Source organism: Staurois parvus, unplaced genomic scaffold (assembly GCF_062004578.1).
Source record: "Staurois parvus isolate SC_StPar_1 unplaced genomic scaffold, SC_StPar_1.0 ptg000021l, whole genome shotgun sequence".
Lineage (NCBI taxonomy): Eukaryota > Metazoa > Chordata > Amphibia > Anura > Ranidae > Staurois > Staurois parvus.
Genome location: NW_028317817.1, coordinates 463,200 through 484,447, shown reverse-complemented (window position 1 = coordinate 484,447; position 21,248 = coordinate 463,200). Strand labels below are relative to the sequence as shown.

The window sequence follows — 21,248 nt, the reverse complement described above, 5'->3', positions numbered from 1 at the left end:
ACTTAGCAGCTCTAGGGTCGTTGGTTTGAATCTCAACCAAGGCACTATCTGTTTGAGGTTTGCATGTTCTCCCTGTGCCTGCATGGGTATATACTGGGTTTACTCTAAAGACATACTGGTAGGTTAACTGGCTCCTGTCTAAATTGGCCCTATTATGTGTATGTAACAATGTGATCTTAGATTGTTCGCCTCTTGAGGGCAGGGGGCTGATGTGAATGTACAATATATATGTAAAGCGCTGCGTAAATTGTCCATAATATATAAATACCTGCAATAAATAAATAGCATGCCAGTATCATGGACTTGGAAGAAGATGGCAGCTCAACTCCAAAATTGATTCACAATGACAATTAATTAATGCATTTTTCATAGCAGTCGATAATGTAAGTGGTTCATATAGTGAACTCGGTGTAGAGCTATTCACCCTGAGGTCATCACAGAGGACAAGGGGGCACTCTTTACGTCTGGAGGAAAAGAAATTTAATCTCCAAACACGGAAAGGTTTCTTCACAGTAAGAGCTGTGAAAATGTGGAATAGACTCGCTCAAGAGTTGCTTCTGGCCAGCTCAGTGGATTGTTTCAAAAAAGGCCTGGATTGTTTCTTAGATACACAGAATATAACTGGATAATAACATTTATAGGTAAAGTTGATCCAGGAAATATCTGATTGCCTCTCAGGGGATCAGGGAGGAGTTTTTTTCCCAGCAGGAGCAAATTGGATCATGCTTTTCTGGGGTTTTTTTTGCCTTCCTCTGTATCAACTGTGAGTATAGGATTATAACTTTTTTTTTTCTATGGTTGAACTGGATGGACTTTTGTCTTTTTTCATCCAGACTAACTATGTAAGTGTCATTTTTTTTGGCATCCTAAATTTCGAAGGGTTCTTTACAGCTAAAAAAGTGTCTGTAGCTAGGCATTTTGCATGGCTGTGCTCGTTTTGAACGTTCACATGAGAGTGTGAGAGAAGAGGGATACAAATTTCTTTGCGATATCCTCAAGGTATGAGAACAGATGTCAGAAAAAATACAACTTTTTGTGGTTTCCAATAAAATCAGTGGCAGTTGTATATACATATTGAACATAGAACCTGTATTACTAAAAGTTGTCTTCCTGTTTGGACTCTGTGACTTGTGTAGCAGATTAATGAAAGGATGGCTATATGCTTTTTTTCAGGTGCACAGCTTTTGATAAAACCAGAGGTAATATTAGAAGAGAAGGAGTACATCTATGTCGTAGGAGCGTCTACAAAGCGGCTTCTTCTTGGAGCAGAGGCGGCGGGTTTTGTGAAGGAGAGCTTGGATGGCACTATGAGACCGTTTTTGTACGGCAACCGGACGGAATTCAAATATTTTAAAGGTAAGGTTTCATATTATTACAACAAAGCTTTGAATTTTGTTTTACAATGCTGGATTCTTCTTCATCGCCAATAATACTGGACCTGCCTTGAGGTTTTTGCAGATGTCCCCAGCAAATACAATTGCACATTATGGCTTGGATGCCTTATCAGCTCTGGCCCACCACCATCTACAGACTTTCCTTGAACAATAAATAAGCCAGAAGGTTTTAGTCCAGAAATATCAGTTTAACAGTGAACCTGGGGCCAGATGATGAACATTCAGAAATTTCATATTTTCTTAACAAGCAGCAAAAGCCTTTTCTACAAACCCTCTGTGATGTATGTAGCTGCAGTCACTGTGGAGCAACGTATCATCAATGTTGACAGCAGCAGCACTGAAGTCTTGAATTTGTTCTCTCAGCTGCTCAGCTTCTCCTTCGCCCTTCACCTAATCTCTAATGGAAGCACAGAGCAGGATCTCTGATTACAGGAGCACGGAGAACTGATCTGCTGAGAGACTGACTTCAGTGCTTCTGCTGTGAGCTTTAAAATTTTACTAAACCCACAACAGTAAAATCAGTCTGTATATGCAGTAAAGCGTGCTTGTTATACTCACCATGGAACCTAAGGGGTTAATCTCTGCATTGTGTAAAAACGCTGTTTGATCCTCCCTTCTCTGATCCTTCCCTTCTTCCAGTGTCCTCCTCTTATCTCCTGATATCGTGTGGAGTCACTCTGCACATGCTCAATTTGGTATGTATTGCTAGAGAGGTTTTTTTTTTTTTTTTTTTTGGGACAGTGTATGTAATCAGCACAGGGCCAATCAGCACTGTCCAAACAGAGGTCATGGGTTCTGCATCCTTCTGGAGCAAAATGAAAACTCATCCTACAAGCTTTAACATGTGCTTGGCTGGACACCAATAGAAGTCACAAGACTGCTGATGAGAAAAGGTATTTAGCCGTTTATATTTACTAAAATAATTGCATTTCCATGTTCTGTGTACTGTGGGAGACCAGATATAGTGAATGCAGGGTCCTACGTTTATTAACACTTTTAAAGTGGAGTTTCAGCTGAAGAAGAAGAAAAAAAAAAGTCAACAGCTACAAAAACTGTAGCTGCAGACTTTTAAAATACAGCCACTTATTTGTCCTTTGGTCCAGTGGTGTCTTCACCACCGCTGGTTTCACAAGCCGTCTTCTCTCCCGGGCGCCGTTATCTTTACTGTGGGCACCCAGCTGTGACAACTTGCAGCTTCACAGCCGTGCGCCCACTGTGCATTCGCGGGAAGAGATACGCTTTGTGAATGGCCCTGTAGTCTTCTGGGACCTGTCTTGTGTCCCAGAAGACTATGGGGAAGGAGGGAGGACAACTTCTACTTTTGATTGCCTAGGTGATCAAAGCGGGAGCGGGTACCTGTCAAATTCAAATACCCGCTCCCCCCCCCAAAGGTGCCAATCCTTAATGGGGAGCGGGGGACAAAGCATCAAAGCGGAACTTCCCCTTTTGGGTGGAACTCTCCCTTTTGGGTGGAACTCTGATTTATGGACGAATTCAGGGGGAAGACTACGGGAAATATAACAAAATCTTTATGGGCCCCCTGGCAACTTGTGGCAGTGTCAGTTGTGAAAATATGTCTCAATAATCTTACCATTAAATATGCCAAAATCAAGGCCAGGTAGCAGAAGCATGCAGAAAGTTTTTTTCCTTTATTGCATAGAATGTATTAAGGTAAAAAACCTTTCTTATGACATTCTTGATCCTGAACACAATCAATCAATAACTCTAATACAAACCGATTTAATCTATGGCTACAGAACTACAAATCTCAGCTTTCTTGTCGATTTTAATCTGAGGAATCGTGCAGTATTTTTACAGCTTTGAAAGACTGTTAGGCATATACTGTAGAGTTTGTTTCACAGTACTGGCAGAAACATTGAGGGAAATATATTTACTCCCAGATAGGGAAAAGGATAAAGCTGTACAGAGCAGATAAAAAAACCTGCTCCCTACCGCACAGAGAAAGTGAGGGAAAATTGTGATTAGCAACCCCATGATCCCTAAGACTCCTTAGATAGCCATAGCATGGTCTGCATTATGTTACACCACTGGTCAAACAGAGGCATCACCAACCTGTTTCTTGCAGGCTTGGCTGCAGAAAGGAGCAGTGGAAGACAATGGATTTGCTGGATCTGGCATAGGCCAGACATTTCAGACAACATTTGGCAATTGTGACCCAGCACAAAGAAAAATTTAATTCTTTGCTTTGTGCTGGTGAGTACAGTTCTGGTACATCTTTTTGATCTCTAAAATGAGGGGGTGCTCTGGAAGCATATATAAGGAACAGCAAATGCCCCATGTTAAAGCCTGGAAGCTGAATAGAAACTAATAGGCAATATTTTATATATGTATATATGCCCTGGAAAACCTCAGAAGGTTAAAAGATGATGGTATGCTTGTTTGTTTTGTAATGTTCAAATATAGATATGCTTTTATTCCTACATATTTTTAAAGACTGGTGTGCTAAATATTTCTGGGAACCAATTAGCTCATGGCTGACTGTTGGCTGATGGCACTCAGTCAGACCAGACTGGAAAAATACTGACTTTAAAGTCAGGATCCACCCAGATGCCTGGACCGGCAGCTAGCTTAGCCTCTTAACGAGCCGCTGGGAGACTGAGCCAACCGCTCCTGCCTCCTTTACAGCCCGGCGGTCCAGTGAGCCCTGGAGGGGCAGAGCACAGAACCGGAGACTGACCATTTCACTGCTTACTGAAGACTGAGAACTGAGTAATCAGTGGTCTTTGATCGCTCAGTTCTCAGTCTTAGAGCCGGCGGGGGACAGATGCAGCATCGAACCAATGTTGCATCCACCTAGGTGAGTAGAATTTTTTTTTTCTTTTGTTAGAACCCCTTCTCTTTTAATGTATCCCTGATGATGTTATTGGGATAGCAATGCCCTTGGTTTAAGAAGGTGGGCTGGATTCTATTGTTCTTTTTTCTTGAATGTTTGGTATCAATTTACTTTGATTCCTTATTATGCGTTAATAATACCAATGTTTTCACAATACTCATCTAATTGTCTCATGTGTTGTTCAAAGACATTTGTATTTTTCATTCCAAATAACATTTTTATATAATATATTAAAATAATAAAGTGTAGGTTTTTATCTGTTAAGATACCTGAAGAAAGATCTTTAGAGCTCTGAAAGCATAAATTATTTAATACTGTTAGCCACTGAAAGTTGTCTCTTTGACAACATAAGTTTTTTTTTTAACTTCTCCACCTGTAAAACACCCGAATGAAATAACTGCATTAGAAAACCCATAGAAAGATGATACAAAAAACAAGTTAGCATATAGAATATAATCTGTTTATCAAAACTAAAGGTTGTATGTTTAGATCCCTAATGGTGAAAATCACATCAAAATTTAGCCTAAATCAGCAGCTCCAACAGAACAATGACCTTCAGAGCAAACTTGCGTTATTAAGCTAAATATCTCAAATTCTTTCCAATTGTAGGAACATTTACACATAAATTATTAAGTGTTCTACAGTAAGTAGCTCTGTCACTTACTACAACATTTTGTAATAGGTTTACAGGTTGATAAATGGAGCTAAACGGAAGGGGCCGTTTTTTTTTTATTGCCTTCAACTTTATAAGCTGATTTCTGCTACAAATTTCACAATTTTATCCATTGGAAGTGAAGGGTTAATTGTGTTTTGGACTTCTGGAGAAAGATGAGAAGCACTCAGTAGTGAGGTGCTGTGATCTATGGGTAGGGGTTCCTGTTGCCCATTGCACTCAGATTTCATTTTGTCCAAGGCAGACTGGCTGTAAAATGAAAAGTAATATTTTACTAGTAGCTGTGGGCAGTACTATCATTCCCATTACAATCCTGTTTGAGCACAGGGCATACTTATAGCTTTGTCTGGAATATACGTTTTAAAAATGGTATAACATGTTTTATATGTGATACATTTATTTAAACAGGTCTTTATTCAGTCCCCCTCTTACCTATTTTTGCAATGTTCTCTTAAAAAAAAGTACTCCTAGTGAATCTAGAGTTTTTCTGCTGCTTTGCTGCCCAACACTTGGTCAAGTGCCACCATTGTCCTAGGCTTGCTGGCTCTTCAGGTACTTGCAGTTGGCCCTAGATGACGCACCTCCAGGTCTGCCCTCAAGTCAGTGTGTGTCCCTGTTCCTTCAACCTTCTGGCATATATGACGGGGATATCCCTGGAGGTTGCAAAATCAGGGAAATGTCATTCTTGCTTAGGTGAGATTAAAGGTAAGGGGAGAGTGAAAAAAAACCCTGTTTTTATAAACCGCAGTGAGGGAAAGGGTCACAGTGGGGAAAAGTTAATTTTAGGAATAAAGGTGCACTTTAACTTTATCCAAGATAGATGGAGCTACTGGGATGATGAGAGGTCGTTTGTCCATTATCTATGCTTCCCTTGTCGATCCACTTACTAAATTATCTTACATGACTCAATTGGAAAGGGATTTGAATAGCTCACTAGACCTGGACATTTGGCGGAATACGGCCCATACTCTATCAAAGATTTCGATTAATACTGCTCTTATCGAATCCAGTTATAAAACACTATTTCGCTGGTATCTAGTTCCTACACGCCTTGCTAAAATGTTTCCATCAGTATCACCTAATTGCTTTCGAAATTACAGACAAGAGGGCACTATGCTCCATATCTGGTGGAAATGTCCGGTAGTGAATAAATTTTGGGTCCGAATGTTTAACTTCATTTACTCGGTAACAGGAATTAACATTCGTAGATCACCGGAAGTGGCTTCATTTCATTTGCTGCCCGCTGACATTCCCGAGAAATCAACTAAATTAATTCTTTATCTCTTATTAGCGGCACGTATTACCATAGCTAGATGTTGGAGACAATCATCAATTCCACTAGACGGGGTTAAACAAAAACTTAATTGGATAATGATAAATGATAAACTTACGAGCATTGTCAATAATGATACTTCTAAATTTGAGGTTACGTGGGAACCATGGATCAGATGTATTTCTATCATTTAATAGAACTACGGCTGACCCTCTCTCTCTCTCTCTCTCTCTCTCTCTCTCTCTCTTTCTCTCTTTTTCCTTTTCTCTCCCCTCTTTTTTCTTTCTTTTCTCCTTTCTTTTTATTCTTCTATTTTTACTTTTTTTTTTTTTTTTTTTAAATTTTTTATTGTTAACCACTTCCTGTCCGGACACTTTTACCCCCTTCCTGTCCAGGCCAATTTTCAGCTTTCGGCGCTCTCACATTGTGAATGACAATTACTCAGGCATACGACACTGTATCTAAATGAAATTATTATCATTTTTTTCAAACAAATAGAGCTTTAATTTGGTGGTATTTAATCATCACTGGGGTTTTTATTTTTTGCTAGAAAAATGAAAAAAGACTGAAAATTTTGAAAAAAAACATGTTTTTCTTAGTATTTGATACTAAATTTTGCAAATAAATATACTTTCTTCATAAATTTAGGCCAAAATCCATTGTGCTACATTTTGTTGGTAGACATAACCCAAATCAGTGTGTATTATTTAGTCTTTGTGAAAGTTATAGAGTCCACAGACCACGGTATATATATTTGATATATTTGAAAATGTATCAATCCTGATGCACGGACTACCTATATAATTTCTTGGGGCCCTAAAATGCCAGGACAGTACAAATACCCCCCAAACGACCCCTTTTAGGAAAGTAGACAGTCTGAGATATTTAATGAGAGGCATGGGGAGTTTTTTGAAGTTGTCATTTTTTGCCAATTTTTTAAGGAAATGATGAAAGTAAAAAAAATTATTTTTTTTTTTCCCCCAAAGTTGTCATTTAACAAGTTCTTTCTCTCACACGGCATAGGCATACTTGCAATTACACCCCAAAACACATTCTGCTACTCATCCTGAGTATGGCGATACCACATGTGTAAAACTTTTTCACAGCCTAACCACATAGAAGGGCCCCACATCCAATAAGCACCCTTAGGCGTTCTAGGGGCAAAAATTACACATCTAATTTCTTGACTGTCTATCACAGTTTTGGAGGTCCTGGAGCACCAGGACAATTGAATTACCCACAAAATGACCCCATTTTCGAAAGAAAACACCTCAAGGTATGTTTTAAGAGGCATGGGGAGTCCTCTGAAGACTTCATTTTTTGCCACATGTTTTTGGAAAATGTGAAAAGAAAATGAAAATGTATTTTTTTTTACGCAAAGTTGTCAATCTATGAGATATTTCTATTACACAGCATAGGCATACTTAAAATGATACCTCAAAACGCATTCTTTAACTCCTGCTGAATATGGCGATACCAAATATGTGAGACTTTTTCACAGTCTGGCCACATAGAGGGGTTCCACATCCAATAAGCACCTGTTAGCGTTCTAAGGGCAAAAATTACACATCTAATTTCTTGACTATCTATTGCCGTTTTGGAGGTCCTGGAGCATCAGGGCAATGGAATTATCCACAAAATGACCTCATTTTGGAAAGCAAACACCCCAAGGTATGTTTTAAGAGGCATGCAGAGTCTTCTGAAGACTTCATTTTTTGCCACAAGTTTTTGGAAAATGCGAAAAGAAAATGAAAATGTATTTTTTTCTACACAAAGTTGTCAATCTATGAGATATTTCTAATACACTGCATAGGCATACTTAAAATTACACCCCAAAACACATTCTCTAACTCTTCCTGAATATGGTGATACCAAATGTGTGAGACTTTTTCACAGTCTGGCCACATAGAGGGGTTCCACATCCAATAAGCACCTGTTAGCGTTCTAAGGGCAAAGATCGCACATCTAATTTCTTAACTACCTATTGCTGTTTTGGAGGTCCTGGAGTATCAGGACAATGGAATTATCCACAAAAAGACCCCATTTTGGAAAGCAAACACCCCAAGGTATGTTTTAAGTTCTCCGTCACTCTCATCTGTCATACTCAGAATTTGAAATGCCTCCTCGCTTGTATATGATCTTTTGGCCATATTTTTGACACTGATCAGGACCCACTGGTATGGCAGTGATCAGGATGGTGTTGCAGTGAGGGACAGATATCTGGCTGCAGTTGGTTCACACTAGTCACTGTTGGGCAAAAATCAGAGATACAGTGAGGTGGCTGGCAATGTTTTGTGAGTGTGTGTAAACTCTGTGCAAAGGCTGAAAATTACTCACAGTTAGCTGTACTGGATCTCTCTCCTCACAGACGATGGCAGTGAACAGGATCCACTGGTGTGGCAGAGATCAGGGACACTTTATGAACAGGCACACTGTAAGGTGATCAGGGACACTGATTGGGCCACTGTATGGTGATCAGGGACACTGCTGGGCCACTGCGGTGATCAGGGACACTGCTGGGCCACTTGTGTGGCGATCAGGGACACTGTGGCAATCAGGGACACTGTGGCGATCAGGGACACTGCTGGACCACTTGTGCGGCGACCATGGACACTGCTGGGCCACTGCGATGATTAGGACACTGCTGGGCCACTTGTGTGGCGATCAGAAACACTGCTGGGCAACTGCGGTGATCAGGGACACTGCGGTGATCAGGGGCACTGCTGGACCACTTGTCCGGCAATCAGGGACACTGCTGGCCACTTGTGTGGTGATCAGGGACACTGCTGGGCCACTTGTGTGGTGATCTGGGCCACTGCGGCAATCGGGGACACTGCAGTGATCAGGGACACTGCTGGACCACTTATGCAGCAATCAGGGACACTGCGGTGATCAGGGACACTGCTTGGACACTGCGGCGATCAGGGACACTGCTGGACCACTTCTGCGGCGATCAGGGACACTGCTGGGCCACTGCGATGATCAGGACACTGCTGGGCCACTTGTGTGGCAATCAGAAACACTGCTGGACTACTGCGGTGATCAGGGACACTTTGGTGATCAGGGGCACTGCTGGACCACTTATCCGGCGATCAGGGACACTGCTGGGCCACTTGTGTGGTGATCAGGAACACTGCTGGGCCAATGTGGGGATCAGGGACACTGCTGGGCCAATTGTGTGGTGATCAGGAACACTGCTGGGCCAATGCGGTGATCAGGGACACTGCTGGGCCACTTGTGTGGTGATCAGGAACACTGCTGGGCCAATGCGGTGATCAGGGACACTGCTGGGCCACTTGTGTGGTGGTCAGGGACACTGCTGGGCCACTGCGGCAATCAGGGCCACTGCAGCGATCAGGGACACTGCTGGAGCACTTGTGCGGCAATCAGGGACACTGCGGTGATCAGGGACACTGCTGGACCACTTGTGCGGCAATCGGGGACAATGCTGGGTTACTTGTGCGGCGATCAGGGACACTGCTGGGCCACTTGTGTGGCGATCAGGGACACTGCTGGGCCACTGCGGCAATCAGGGACACTGCTGGACCACTTGTGCGGCAATCAGGGACACTGTGGCGATCAGGAACACTGCTGGACCACTTGTGCGGCAATCAGGGACACTGCGGTGATCAGGGACACTGCTGGGCCACTGCGGCGATCAGGGACACTGCTGGACCACTTGTGCGGCAATCAGGGACACTGCGGTGATCAGGGACACTGCTGGGCCACTGCGGCAATCAGGGACACTTCTGGGCCACTTGTGTGGCAATCAGGGACACTGCTTGGCCACTGCGGCGATACTGCTGGGCCACTTGTGTGACGATCAGGGACACTGCTTGGCCACTGCGGCGATCAGGGATACTGTGACGATCAGGGACACTGTGGCGATCAGGAACACTGCTGGGCCACTATGTGGTGATCAGGGACACTGACAATCAGGGACACTGCTGGGCCACTTGTTGGGTGATCAGGGCCACTTGTGGGCGATCAGGACCACTTGTGGGCGATCAGGGCCACTGTGGGCGATCAGGGCCACTGTGGGCGATCAGGGCCACTGTGGGCAATCAGGGCCACTGTGGGCAATCAGGGCCACTGTGGGCAATCAGGGCCACTGTGGGCAATCAGGGCCACTTTAGGGGCGATCAGGGCCACTTTAGGGGCGATCAGGGACACTTTAGGGGCGATCAGGTGTCACTGAGGTGGAGGGCAGTTAGCTACAGCCCTTTTCTTCGCTGTCTCTCCTCTCACAGACAACTCCGTGAGAGGAGAAGGAGGCGGAAGCCGCACCATGCGGCTTTTGTTTACACTTAAGCTTTGTCCTTATTGGACACAGCTGATCACATGGTATGGGACCGATTTCATTGGTCCCATACCATGTCACGTAATCCACCGTGTCCGTCGGACTCGGCGATCATTGGGCTCGCGGGTGCGCGCTCTAGGAGCCGCGCACGAGCCTCAGATGCAAGGTGCCGTTTAGAGACGGCAACCCGCTCCTGTAGGTGTCCCGTCCTGCCGTTTATAAACAGCGGCCGGACGGGAAGTGGTTAAATATCTATATGAAACTGCCTATGCATACTGACTGATGGAACAGTTGTTACCCTATGGGGATGGTGTTTCCTGTTTACAATATCTTCGACTAATGTTTTCCTATGTGCTTATATATTCTATAAAAATATAAACATGTTTGTTCAGCCCAACTCACCATGTAGGTGGGTAATATTTCTATTTCTGTGTATACCATTTTTTCAATAAAAATATTGAAATATAAAGGGCATTTCTAATCATTGAGTTTTAAAGGCTGAAATTGTTTCATGGTGCCTGCAGCTACAGAGGTCAGCAAAGGCTACTTAAGTAAACTCATTTACTGTTTGCACAAAATATGTAAGTACTTAAGTGTCCCTACCCTGCCCACAGGTTGACAGGAAAATCTTTATTTAGAAAATCCTGTATGTATACTGCCATTGTTGAACTCTCCTTTTGAAAATGCTTTTTGCTTGGATGTTATTTTGATACTTTGACTCACTAACCAAGAATAAATATGCTGACCAGGAGTTATGATTTTCTTCTTTCTTCATTAACTGCATGATTGTTACATATCATGTTACAATAGTAAGCACAGATAGCTAACTAGTATATTCAGAAAGTGATCAGCAATGTTAGCCTCTTTGTTTCTATCTGTAATGATTTTCTTTGAAATATAAACTATATTGCCAAAAGTATTGGGACACCTGCCTTTACACGCACATGAACTTTAATGGCATCCCAGTCTTAGTCCGTAGGGTTCAGTATTGAGCTGGCCCACCCTTTGCTGCTGTAACAGCTTCAACTCTTCTGGGAAGGCTGTCCACAACGTTTAGGAGTGTGTCTATGAGAATGTTTTGACCATTCTTCCAGAAGCGCATTTGGGGTCAGGCACTGATGTCTGATGAGAAGTCCTGGCTCACAGTCTCTGCTCTAATTTATCCCAAAGGTGTTCTATTGGGTTGATGTCAGAACTATGTGCAGGCCAGTCAAGTTCCTCCTCTCCAAACTCACTCATCCATGTCTTTATGGACTTTGCTTTGTGCACTGGTGTGCAGTCATGCTGGAACAGGAAGAGGCCATCCCCAAACTGTTCCCTCAAAGTTAGGAGTACAAAATTGCCCAAAATGTCTTGGTATGCTGACGCCTTAAGAGTTCACTTCACTGGAGCTAAGGGGTCAAACCCAACCCCTGAAAAACAACCCCACACCGTAATCCCCCTCCACTAAACTTTACACTTGGCAAAATGCAGTCAGGCAAGTACCGTTCTCCTGGCAACCACCAAACCCAGATACGTCCATCAGATTGCCAGACAGAGAAGCATGATTCATCACTCCAGAGAACACGTCTCCACTACTTTAAAGTCCAGGGGTGGTGTGCTTTATACCACTGCATCCAACACTTTGCATTGCACTTGGTGATGTGAGGCTTGGATGCAGCTGCTCGGCCATGGAAATACATTTCATGAAGCTCTCTATGCACTGTTGTTGTGCTAATCCGAAGGCCACACAAATTTTAAAGGTCTTTAGCTATTGACTTTGCAGACAGTTGGTGACTTCTGCACACTGTGCGATTCAGCATGCACGGACCCTGCTCTGTCATTTTACGTGGCCTACCACTTCGTGGCTGAGTTGCTGTTGTACCCAGGTGCTTTAACTTTGTTACAATACCACTAACAGTTCACTGTGGAATATTTAGTAGCAAGGAAATGTCATGGATGAACTTATTGCACAGGTGGCAACCTATCACGGTACCACGCTTGAATTGACTGAACTCCTAGGAGCGACCCATTCTTTCGCAAATGTTTGTAGAAGCAGTCTGCTTGCCTAGGTGCTTGATTTTATACACCTGTGGCCATGGAGCTAATTGGAACACATGAATCCAATGATTTGGTGGGGTGTCCCAATACTTTTGGCAATATAGTGTCATTGTTAGGTAGTTTAGTTGAACAAAATTTGAAGATAACATTCTGAATAAAGTCCAGCATGTTTTCTGTTCTATTTAAATGTTCTATTTAAATGTATATTGCACATATTTTTCTAATCATTAAGTGCATTTTTTTATGCAGATGAAGGAGAAGATTTTTTAACGATGGGTGAATGTCAATATATCATTAAACATGAGCTGGACAATCTTCGAGCGCGAGATGAGACGTCTATCCCTGGTTACTCACAGGCTAAGCTTTACCCTGGGAAATCCATAGGTAAGAGCAGTTTGATTGTAGACTTTTCAGTGTGATGGATCATTAAACATTGGAAATACTTTGCTGTCTGTGAAAAATAAAAACATATGTAAAACCAAATTTAATTTGGGTTACAGTAGGGGAGGGTTAAAACAGCTGTCACCTTTTCTGTCTAACTGGGGAGATTTCATTTCACTTCTTGTCCTATAGACACAACAGGACATGAGCGTTTCTCGTTTCAAAGTGAGTTATTTGTCCTCTTAGATAATTGTCTTGATTGCAATTGTTCCCACTGGAAGATTTCCCCTCTGTTCCTGTTCTGGTGATTACTCATAATTTTGGATTTACCCTCTCTTTCATTCCTGGTGACATTTGTGATCAGGACAAATGAAGAGAGCAACTCTTTCTAACCGGGGAAAAACAGGCAGCTTTAACAGCTTGACAGTGAATGTAACCTCTCACCACTGCATCCAAACCGAAATAAAAAATGTATGAAAAACAATAATATGGTGCTAAGTAGACTACGGTGGTAAGGAACTGAAGGAAATGGAGTTAAAGTCCCATCAGCAAAGTCCTTTAAAAATTCAGTGTCATGCATAAGGAGTCTTAGGAATTCCACTGTAGTATGGCTGCAGCTCCGTTATAGTGGATTGGATATACAGTCTTAATCTGTAACTAGAAAACAAGCACAAGAAGTGCAACCATCTAAGTGTAGATAAATAACTCCATAAGGAAAAAAAAAATTGCACTCATATTTATTAAAAGGATAAAAGCATGAAACATCCATATGGAGAACTGCAGAGCTCGGCAGGGTCTCGACTGGGTCTGCGATACTGGACTTGAAGGCAGCCAGGAACACTGTTTGGACGATGTTGTGAAGGCACTGTTAGTTCTGGGCAGATTGACTGGACCCAGCCAGATTGTGTAGCAACCTCCTTGGGCGGTGCAGCACCGATGGTACAATCTCTATAATTTTCCCTCATGGCTTTTTTTATCTACGCTTAGCTGTTGCCGCATCCTGTGCTTGTTTTCTTGATCCAAACCTTAAAAATGCCTTTATTTATATTTTAAGTATATAATATACAATAATATGTGTTTTTACTGGAAACTGATTACTATAAACCAGGGTTTCTCAACCAGGGTTCCTTCAGAGGTAGCAAGGGGTTCCTTGAAGAATAGGCAATTTCTGCCTCTTAAATGAGTAACCACTGACACCATTGATCTTGTTAGCTATCTGTAAGGGGGGATTCTTCCCAATGACCATAAATGTAAGGAGCTTTCTTCACTTTGACCATCACATTAATGTACTGTGAGCTGTTAGCATAATAATTGTTAACATCGGTTCCCTAAAGCCAAAAAGTTATTTCAAGAGTTCTGTGTTATAAAGGTTGAGAAAGGCTGCTGTAAACTGTAAGACTACGTCATAGAAACATTGCACCAATTATATTTAAAATGCGTGAAACTGTATGCAGTTAGGAATACATGTCCGTATTATATTCAGCTGTATCTGTGATGTATAGTAGCAGTGCTAAATGCACAATTCAGTGAGGAACCAAAAGAAATAATTTACATGGCTACACTACCTATCCTAAAATAGCAAATAAACTCTCTTTATTTTTTGGATTTGTGATGGAAGTGAGACATGCCAACACCTTTTAAGGAGTTCTACTGTGCTTCTCACTGGATTAGTGAAAGGCTTTTTGTTTCCTGTTAAGCCGGCCATACATGGGTCGAATTCTGAAAGAATTTTCTCTAGAAAATCTTTTGTAAGAATTTTTGTTCAAATTTGTTTGCACCATTATTGGGCCACAGAAATGGCTGATTTTCAAGCGTCCATGGAATTCGAGTCACCGGGCATGTTGGAATTTTTTTGAAAAACAAACTAATTTCCAATCAATGATTGGAGAATCATGCGAGAAATGTAATTGAAAAAGAAATGAGCATGAGCTGTGATCTGGAAAGAAAAGAAAATTCTTGCCCTCGAAAATTCTTTTCTGTAGCAACATGAGAGATTATGTGAAATTAAAGACTTGGTTGGTCAAATGGAAAAATCAATGGTGGCACCATTGGATTACAAAACGCACAAAATTTCAGATTTTCTAAAGAAAATTCTTTTGGAATTCGACCCATCTGTGGCCTGCATAAGCCTACCTCACTATAACTTGTCTGGTTATAGTGTCTAAGGCCTCTTTCACATGGACAATTAGATGCATACAATTTATTCTAGCAGCAAGAGCCAACAGATTCTTAAGGCTGGGATCACAGGTGTATGGGAACAGCTGCTGTCGTTCAGCCTGTACAAAGCAATGGCAGGCTGAGAGGAGCTGTCACTGTTCACATGAATTTGCACATCCAGCAGTTACCTGTAGTTAGGGACAGATGTCTGACACTGGATAATTCTGTCTGCATCCAGAGTCCAACATCAATCCCTAACCACAAATAACTGCTTGAGGTGTGGATATGTGCGAATAGCAACAGTTCCTCTCAGCCTGTCATTGGTTTGTACAGGCTGAACAGCTGTCTGCCCCTAATCACCTGTATAAAGTAGGCCATAGAGAATAGAATAGAACACAAATCAGACCCGACATTGGGTGGATATACAGTGCCTTGAAAAAGTATTCATACCCCTTGGAATTTTCCACATTTTGTCATGTTACGAGCAAAAATGTAAATGTATTTTATTGGGATTTTATGTGATAGACCAACACAAAGTGGCACATAATTGTGAAGTGGAAGGAAAATGATAAATGTATGTCACACTTTTCAGATATTTATTTGTAAAAAAGTTTGAAAACCATTTGTATTCAGCCCCCCTGAGCTAATACTTTGTAGAACCACCTTTCGCTGCAATTACAGCTGCTAGTCTTCTTGGGGATGTCTCTACCAGTTTTGCACATCTAGAGAGTTAAATTTTTGCACATTCTTCTTTGCAAAATAGCTCAAGCTCTGTCAGATTGGATGGAGAGCGTCTGTGAACAGCAATTTTCAAGTCTTGCCACAGATTCTCAATTGGATTTAGGTCTGGACTTTGACTGGGCCATTCTAATACATGAATATGCATTGACCTAAACCATTTTATTGTAGCTCTGGCTGTATGTTTAGGGTCATTGTCCTGCAGGAAGGTGAACCTCCACCCCAGTCTCAAGTATTTTGCATACTCTAACTGGTTTTCTTCTAAAATTGCCCTGTATTTGGCTCCATCCACCTTCCTATCAACTTTGACCAGCTTACCTGTCCCTGCTGAAAAAAAGCATGATGTTACCACCACCATGTTTCACGGTGGGAATGGTGTGTTCAGGGTAATGTACAGTCTTCGTTTTCTGCCATACATAGCATTTTGCGTTTAGGCCAAAAATTCAATTTTGGTCTCATCTGACCAGAGCACCTTCTTCCACATGTTTGCTGTGTCTCCCACATGGCTTCTCGCAAACTGCAAATGGGACTTCTTATGGCTTTCTTACCATGAGCCTCCTGGCTGTTTCTATGATTAATGCTCTCCTTGCCAGGCCTGTCCGTTTATGTGGATGGCCATGTCTTGGTAGGTTTGCAGTTGTGCCATACTCTTTCCATTTTTGGGATGATAGATTGAACAGTGTCCGTGAGATGTTCAAAGCTTGGGATATTTTTTTATAACCTAACCCTGCTTTAAACTTCTCCACAATATTATCCCTGGCCTGTCTGATGTGTTCCTTGGCCTTGATGATGGTTTGTTCACTAATGTTCTCTAACAAACCTCTGAGGGTTTCACAGAACAGCTGCATTTATACTGAGATTACATTATAACACAGGTGGACTCTATTTAATAATTAGGTGACTTCTGAAGGCGATTGGTTCCAATAGATTTTAATTAGGGGTATCAGAGTAAAGGGGGCTGAATACAAATGAACGCCACACTTTTTAGACATTTATTTGTAAAAAATTGTGAAAACCATTTATCATTTTCCTTCCACTTCATAATTATGTGCCACTTTATTGGTCTATCACATAAAATCTCAATAAAATACATTTATGTTGTTAGTTTTAACATGACAAAATGTGGAAAATTTCAAGGGTTATGAATACTTTTTCAAGCCACTGTAAAGCTGATTCTACATTTGATTGCTAATATACACTGCAGACTTTAGTGGTAAATGTTGATTAAGTTCAGAAACGGGTTCTGCTAATATCTAATATGCTTAATGCTTAATTGAGAAGGAAAAAAGTACTCTAGCTGTTTTCAGAAAAATTAAAGGTCAGCAGCTACAGTATTTCAATTAGCAGGTACTCACCAGCCTAGGAATCCAGTGCTGTCATCACCCCGGCGGCCAGTTCTTCATTGGTCTTCAGGTCCCCAGGGCTGCCATCTTGGGTGTGGGAAGCTGGATGTGACTTCCTACTGGCTCACAGCCGGATCCTCACTGTGAATGCGCAAGTTGTGTTGCACTTTCTGAATAAACCTGTAGCCTCCTGGGAACTGTAACATCCCAGGAGATTGCAGACAAGGGGGGCTGAACTTCTGCTCGGATCGCCTAGGTGATCCGAGCTGAATTGAGAGCGGGTACCTGTCAAAATTAAAGACACCCACTCAAATATTTGCTTTAATGACAGAGAGGGAGGAGGAATAAAATGAGCAGAACATCCGAGTTTATGCGAAGTTCCACTTTAGGATAAAAAGTCTGTCCAGCCAAAAAAACAGTTGGCAAGAATGTGTTATCTCTATAGTGCTGAGAGATTATCTGGAGAATGAGCAAATGTTAGAGGTGAAGTCAAGCTGGCTAAACTGTTTATGGCTGTGGAACTCCACCTTGTAATATTTGATAGTGTTTATAGTCCTGATTGTGAAACTTCACATCCCACGGAAATCGATTCTAAAAGTTTTTTTCTGGGAATCTTTAGCAAATCATCCTGAATGTTTGCACTCCAATAAAACAGCTACAAGAAAAGCAGATATGTTAGGAATGAATCGACCGCAATAAGATTTCTGTCTCCTATGCCTCCTTTACCCAAATACATTACTCATATTTATTATGCATATGCTGAATGTTTTACCTGCCAAAGGATTTGTAGCTCTGTTTAGTTATTCCTGACTTACACATATCTGCTACAGAGCCAGGCACAGAACACATTGTTTTTCTGGTTTAACAACACCTCTCCCTGTGTCCCCCATCTGCCTCCAGCAGAAGCATATATGGCAACCATGCAGATCACTTTAAAACAAGCAAAAGGGGGAAAAGAGTCCATGGGCAGAGCAATACACAGAGTAAAACCAAGGTTCCTCAGGACACGTTTATGCTAGACAGCAAAAACTAGTGTAGTACCCTACTAGTGCTAGGATATGTATAGTTAGGCTAAGCATAGCTATGTTTCTTTGCTTACCGGAGAGGCTGTCAGGTAAATTCAGTGTGGTATTCTGCTTAACAGAGTGCTCTGATTGATGAGTTAGGTCTGCTAATGCAGCTCTGGCACGGTTGGTGTTTGAGTTCTGCCCATATTCAGGAAGCTATGAGAGCCTTCCAGAACATATGTAGGGGCTAAGCAAAAGTACAGCATGAAAATGGATACAGCCTTGGCCAATTGCAGAGAAGGTTGCCCCATAGAATGCTGAGAGTGGTATTTATATTTGGAGAGCACATGAGTTCAGTGTCTTTCCGTGAATGGATTGCACCAGCTATGGCTTACTGTCATGTGGCCCCAGGTGGGTCAACCTGAGGGCCTTAAGTTAGAGGGAGTGACTCTGGTTCTTCAGTAAGCTGATTGAGGGGCACTGCCCACCAAAGCTCTGTCTGGTATCACTGGAGGGTTTTCGCTTGGAAGATTGGAAGGAGGAAACCATTCTGTCCTTGAGCCTTGCGAGTGCTGACATTGAGGAATTTGAGAGCTGTGTGTGCTTGCTACCTCCCCTGGCGTTTAATAGTCAGCGTGGGTCTGGAAAAAGGGAACACTGGCTAGTGTTCTGAAGGGCTTCGCTCAACTACGTTACCTTTTGGGCTGTCGCAGTCTGTCGTAATTGGCTCAGAACAGGAGCTCAGTCCTGTAACTACTACTACTGCAAAAAGTAACTTTGCTTACTCCTAAACTTCTTGTTGCTACAAAGTAAAGGGAAGTGTGCTATCTGCTTCGGCTAAGACTTTAAAAGTCCTCAACTAAGAGATCAGCTAGATGTCCTCAGTGTGAATAGTTCTAATTTTGGAGTATCCTACTACAGTTCCCTGTCCCTATCCCCATTTCTGCAATAAAAAATCCAAAAACAAACATCCCCTAGACTGGTCATTGGAGACAACAAGCGGAAGTGTGTGTGTGTATTTAGCTGAAGGAATACACTGTGCCTGGCTGCGGGGTGAAGTAAGGGGAAACCGGGACATCATACAAGTGGCCCTCATGAGGGTAGCGCTACACTTGGGGGCATCAGTCCGGGATTTTCCCCTTTGAAGTTGCAGTGATTTCCGTGCGCAATGGAAGAGACCGTCAGTGTCGTTGGCAGTGCCCTGTGGATTGCACAAAAGCAATCAGAATGTTGGATTGCAGAGAGGCAATTGGGATGTCAGATTGCTGGGAGGCAATCCGTATGCTGGAGAACCCTTGTGCCGCAATAGAGAATGTTCGCTTTACAGTCAGAGACATTGCCAGAGTAGGAGCATTTCCAGGTGGCAGCAGTGGAAGAGTTAATGTGTGGTGTAAAAGTCTGAGCTTCAGTGGAGTCTGCCTGAGAGGATACAGGATCGTTATCAGTGTCTGTGTTACGGAAGATGTCTGCTACAAACAGGGCAGCTGTTAGAAATCTCAGAGCCCCTTACAGCCAACCTGACAGGGCCCTCCCCAAAAGAAACAGTTTACCATGCTTCAGTTTGCGAATGAACACAGTAAACAATAGGTACTGATCACTCATTGTGTTCATTCAGGAAAGGAAGGGCCTAGTAAATGTTACATATTTAACGGATCCTTCCCCCACTCTCCATCCTGAAGGATCTGTGCTTGCAGCTGCCGCTGGGAAGGAGAGGAGGGAAGCTGGCAGCACTATGGGGGTGAAGACAACGTATGGCGCACATGAAGGTTGATGGGTGCAGCTGAGGGGGGGCAACCGACCCCTTGTATGTCTCTCTCTGCAGCAGCTGAAAGCCAGCGGGAGGGAAAGAAGCTTACAGCTGCTGCAGAGAGAGCCATTCATCGGTTCTAGTAGTTGCCCTGATTCACCCAGCTGCCTGGGCCCCCCTGTTGGCCTGAGCCCCGTACATGAGGACTTGTGGTACCCCCTTATCCACAGCCCTGGCTACACAGTTGCCAGTAACGGGACATTTTCAAGTGGTGGCAGTGAAAGGGTCAACACTCAGCGTGGGAAAGAGCGCACTGGAAGTTTCCGCCCAACAGGAGGGGCTGCCGCTGGAACATCTGCCAATCAGGAAGAGTGGGCAGAGGCGGCGCCCAAGAGGGGGCGGAGCCAATCCACCAATTCCAGGTGTATCTAAGAGACCCACATGTGAGGAGCAGCAAGATGGCAGAAGCAGGTGTGCGTGCCGGAGCTGCCGAGACAGGTGGTGAATTTCCAGCATGGCTGACCAACACCAGAGTGCTTTTAATCCCCCACGGGAGTCTGGCCTTATGCAGCAGAGAGGACAGAGATCTGATGGGACTGGTGTGGGGCAGATGGCAGTGTGTGACCATGAAGTTGCATCCCCTAGACTGGTCTTTGGAGACAACAAGCGGAAGTGTGTGTGTGTATTTAGCTGAAAGAATACACTGTGCCTGGCTGCGGGGTGAAGTAGGGGGAAACCGGGACATCATACAGGCGGCCCTCATGAGGGTAGTGCTACACTAAGAAAACTGTTTCAACTTACACAGATTAGCAACAGAGGTTTTTGTTGCATACATTTGCAAATACATGTGAAACCACAATGTTTTTGTTAACGGTTTTTTGTGACAATTGTGGAAATTTTGTTAGAGGTCTTTCATTGGGTCATTACAAGCATGCTCAGTGAGCAATGCCTAAACTATAGTGCTAGCATACAGATCCTTTACACATTAAAAACAAGTTTTGATGGTTGTAATCTTTTCCAAGCAAATATGTTTTAAAGAATTTGTTCCATGAATTAATCCTATCATGTACTTTGAACCCAGTGAGTCATTGATGCCACTTTGTCCATAATATTGATTATTTGTCATATTAGATGTAGAACATAGCGTGAGCATCTTTTCTAATCTTTAAGGACAGCTGTACCTTCGGTACAAGTTGTTTTTTTTTTTTTTTTTTTTTTTTTAATAGATATACAAGTTGTCCTTTAAGCCATCCCCCATGTGGAAATCTTTCCTGTACAGCTATGCCTGGAGTTACACAACCTTGCTTCAGAAAGTGTTCTTACCAGCACAGGTGTACCATG

General features: G+C 42.8%; 1 protein-coding gene across 1 annotated transcript in view; it reads left to right on the top strand.

Annotated features, from left to right (window-relative positions):
• Window positions 1-21,248, top strand: part of ANO10 (anoctamin 10) — a 156,393-nt gene that overhangs the window by 23,223 nt on the left and 111,922 nt on the right. Inside the window, exons 3-4 of the mRNA XM_089690671.1 lie at window positions 1,174-1,356; window positions 12,784-12,918. Of these exons, the coding sequence (XP_089546797.1) occupies window positions 1,174-1,356; window positions 12,784-12,918 (318 nt within the window). The remainder of the gene's footprint in view (window positions 1-1,173; window positions 1,357-12,783; window positions 12,919-21,248) is intronic.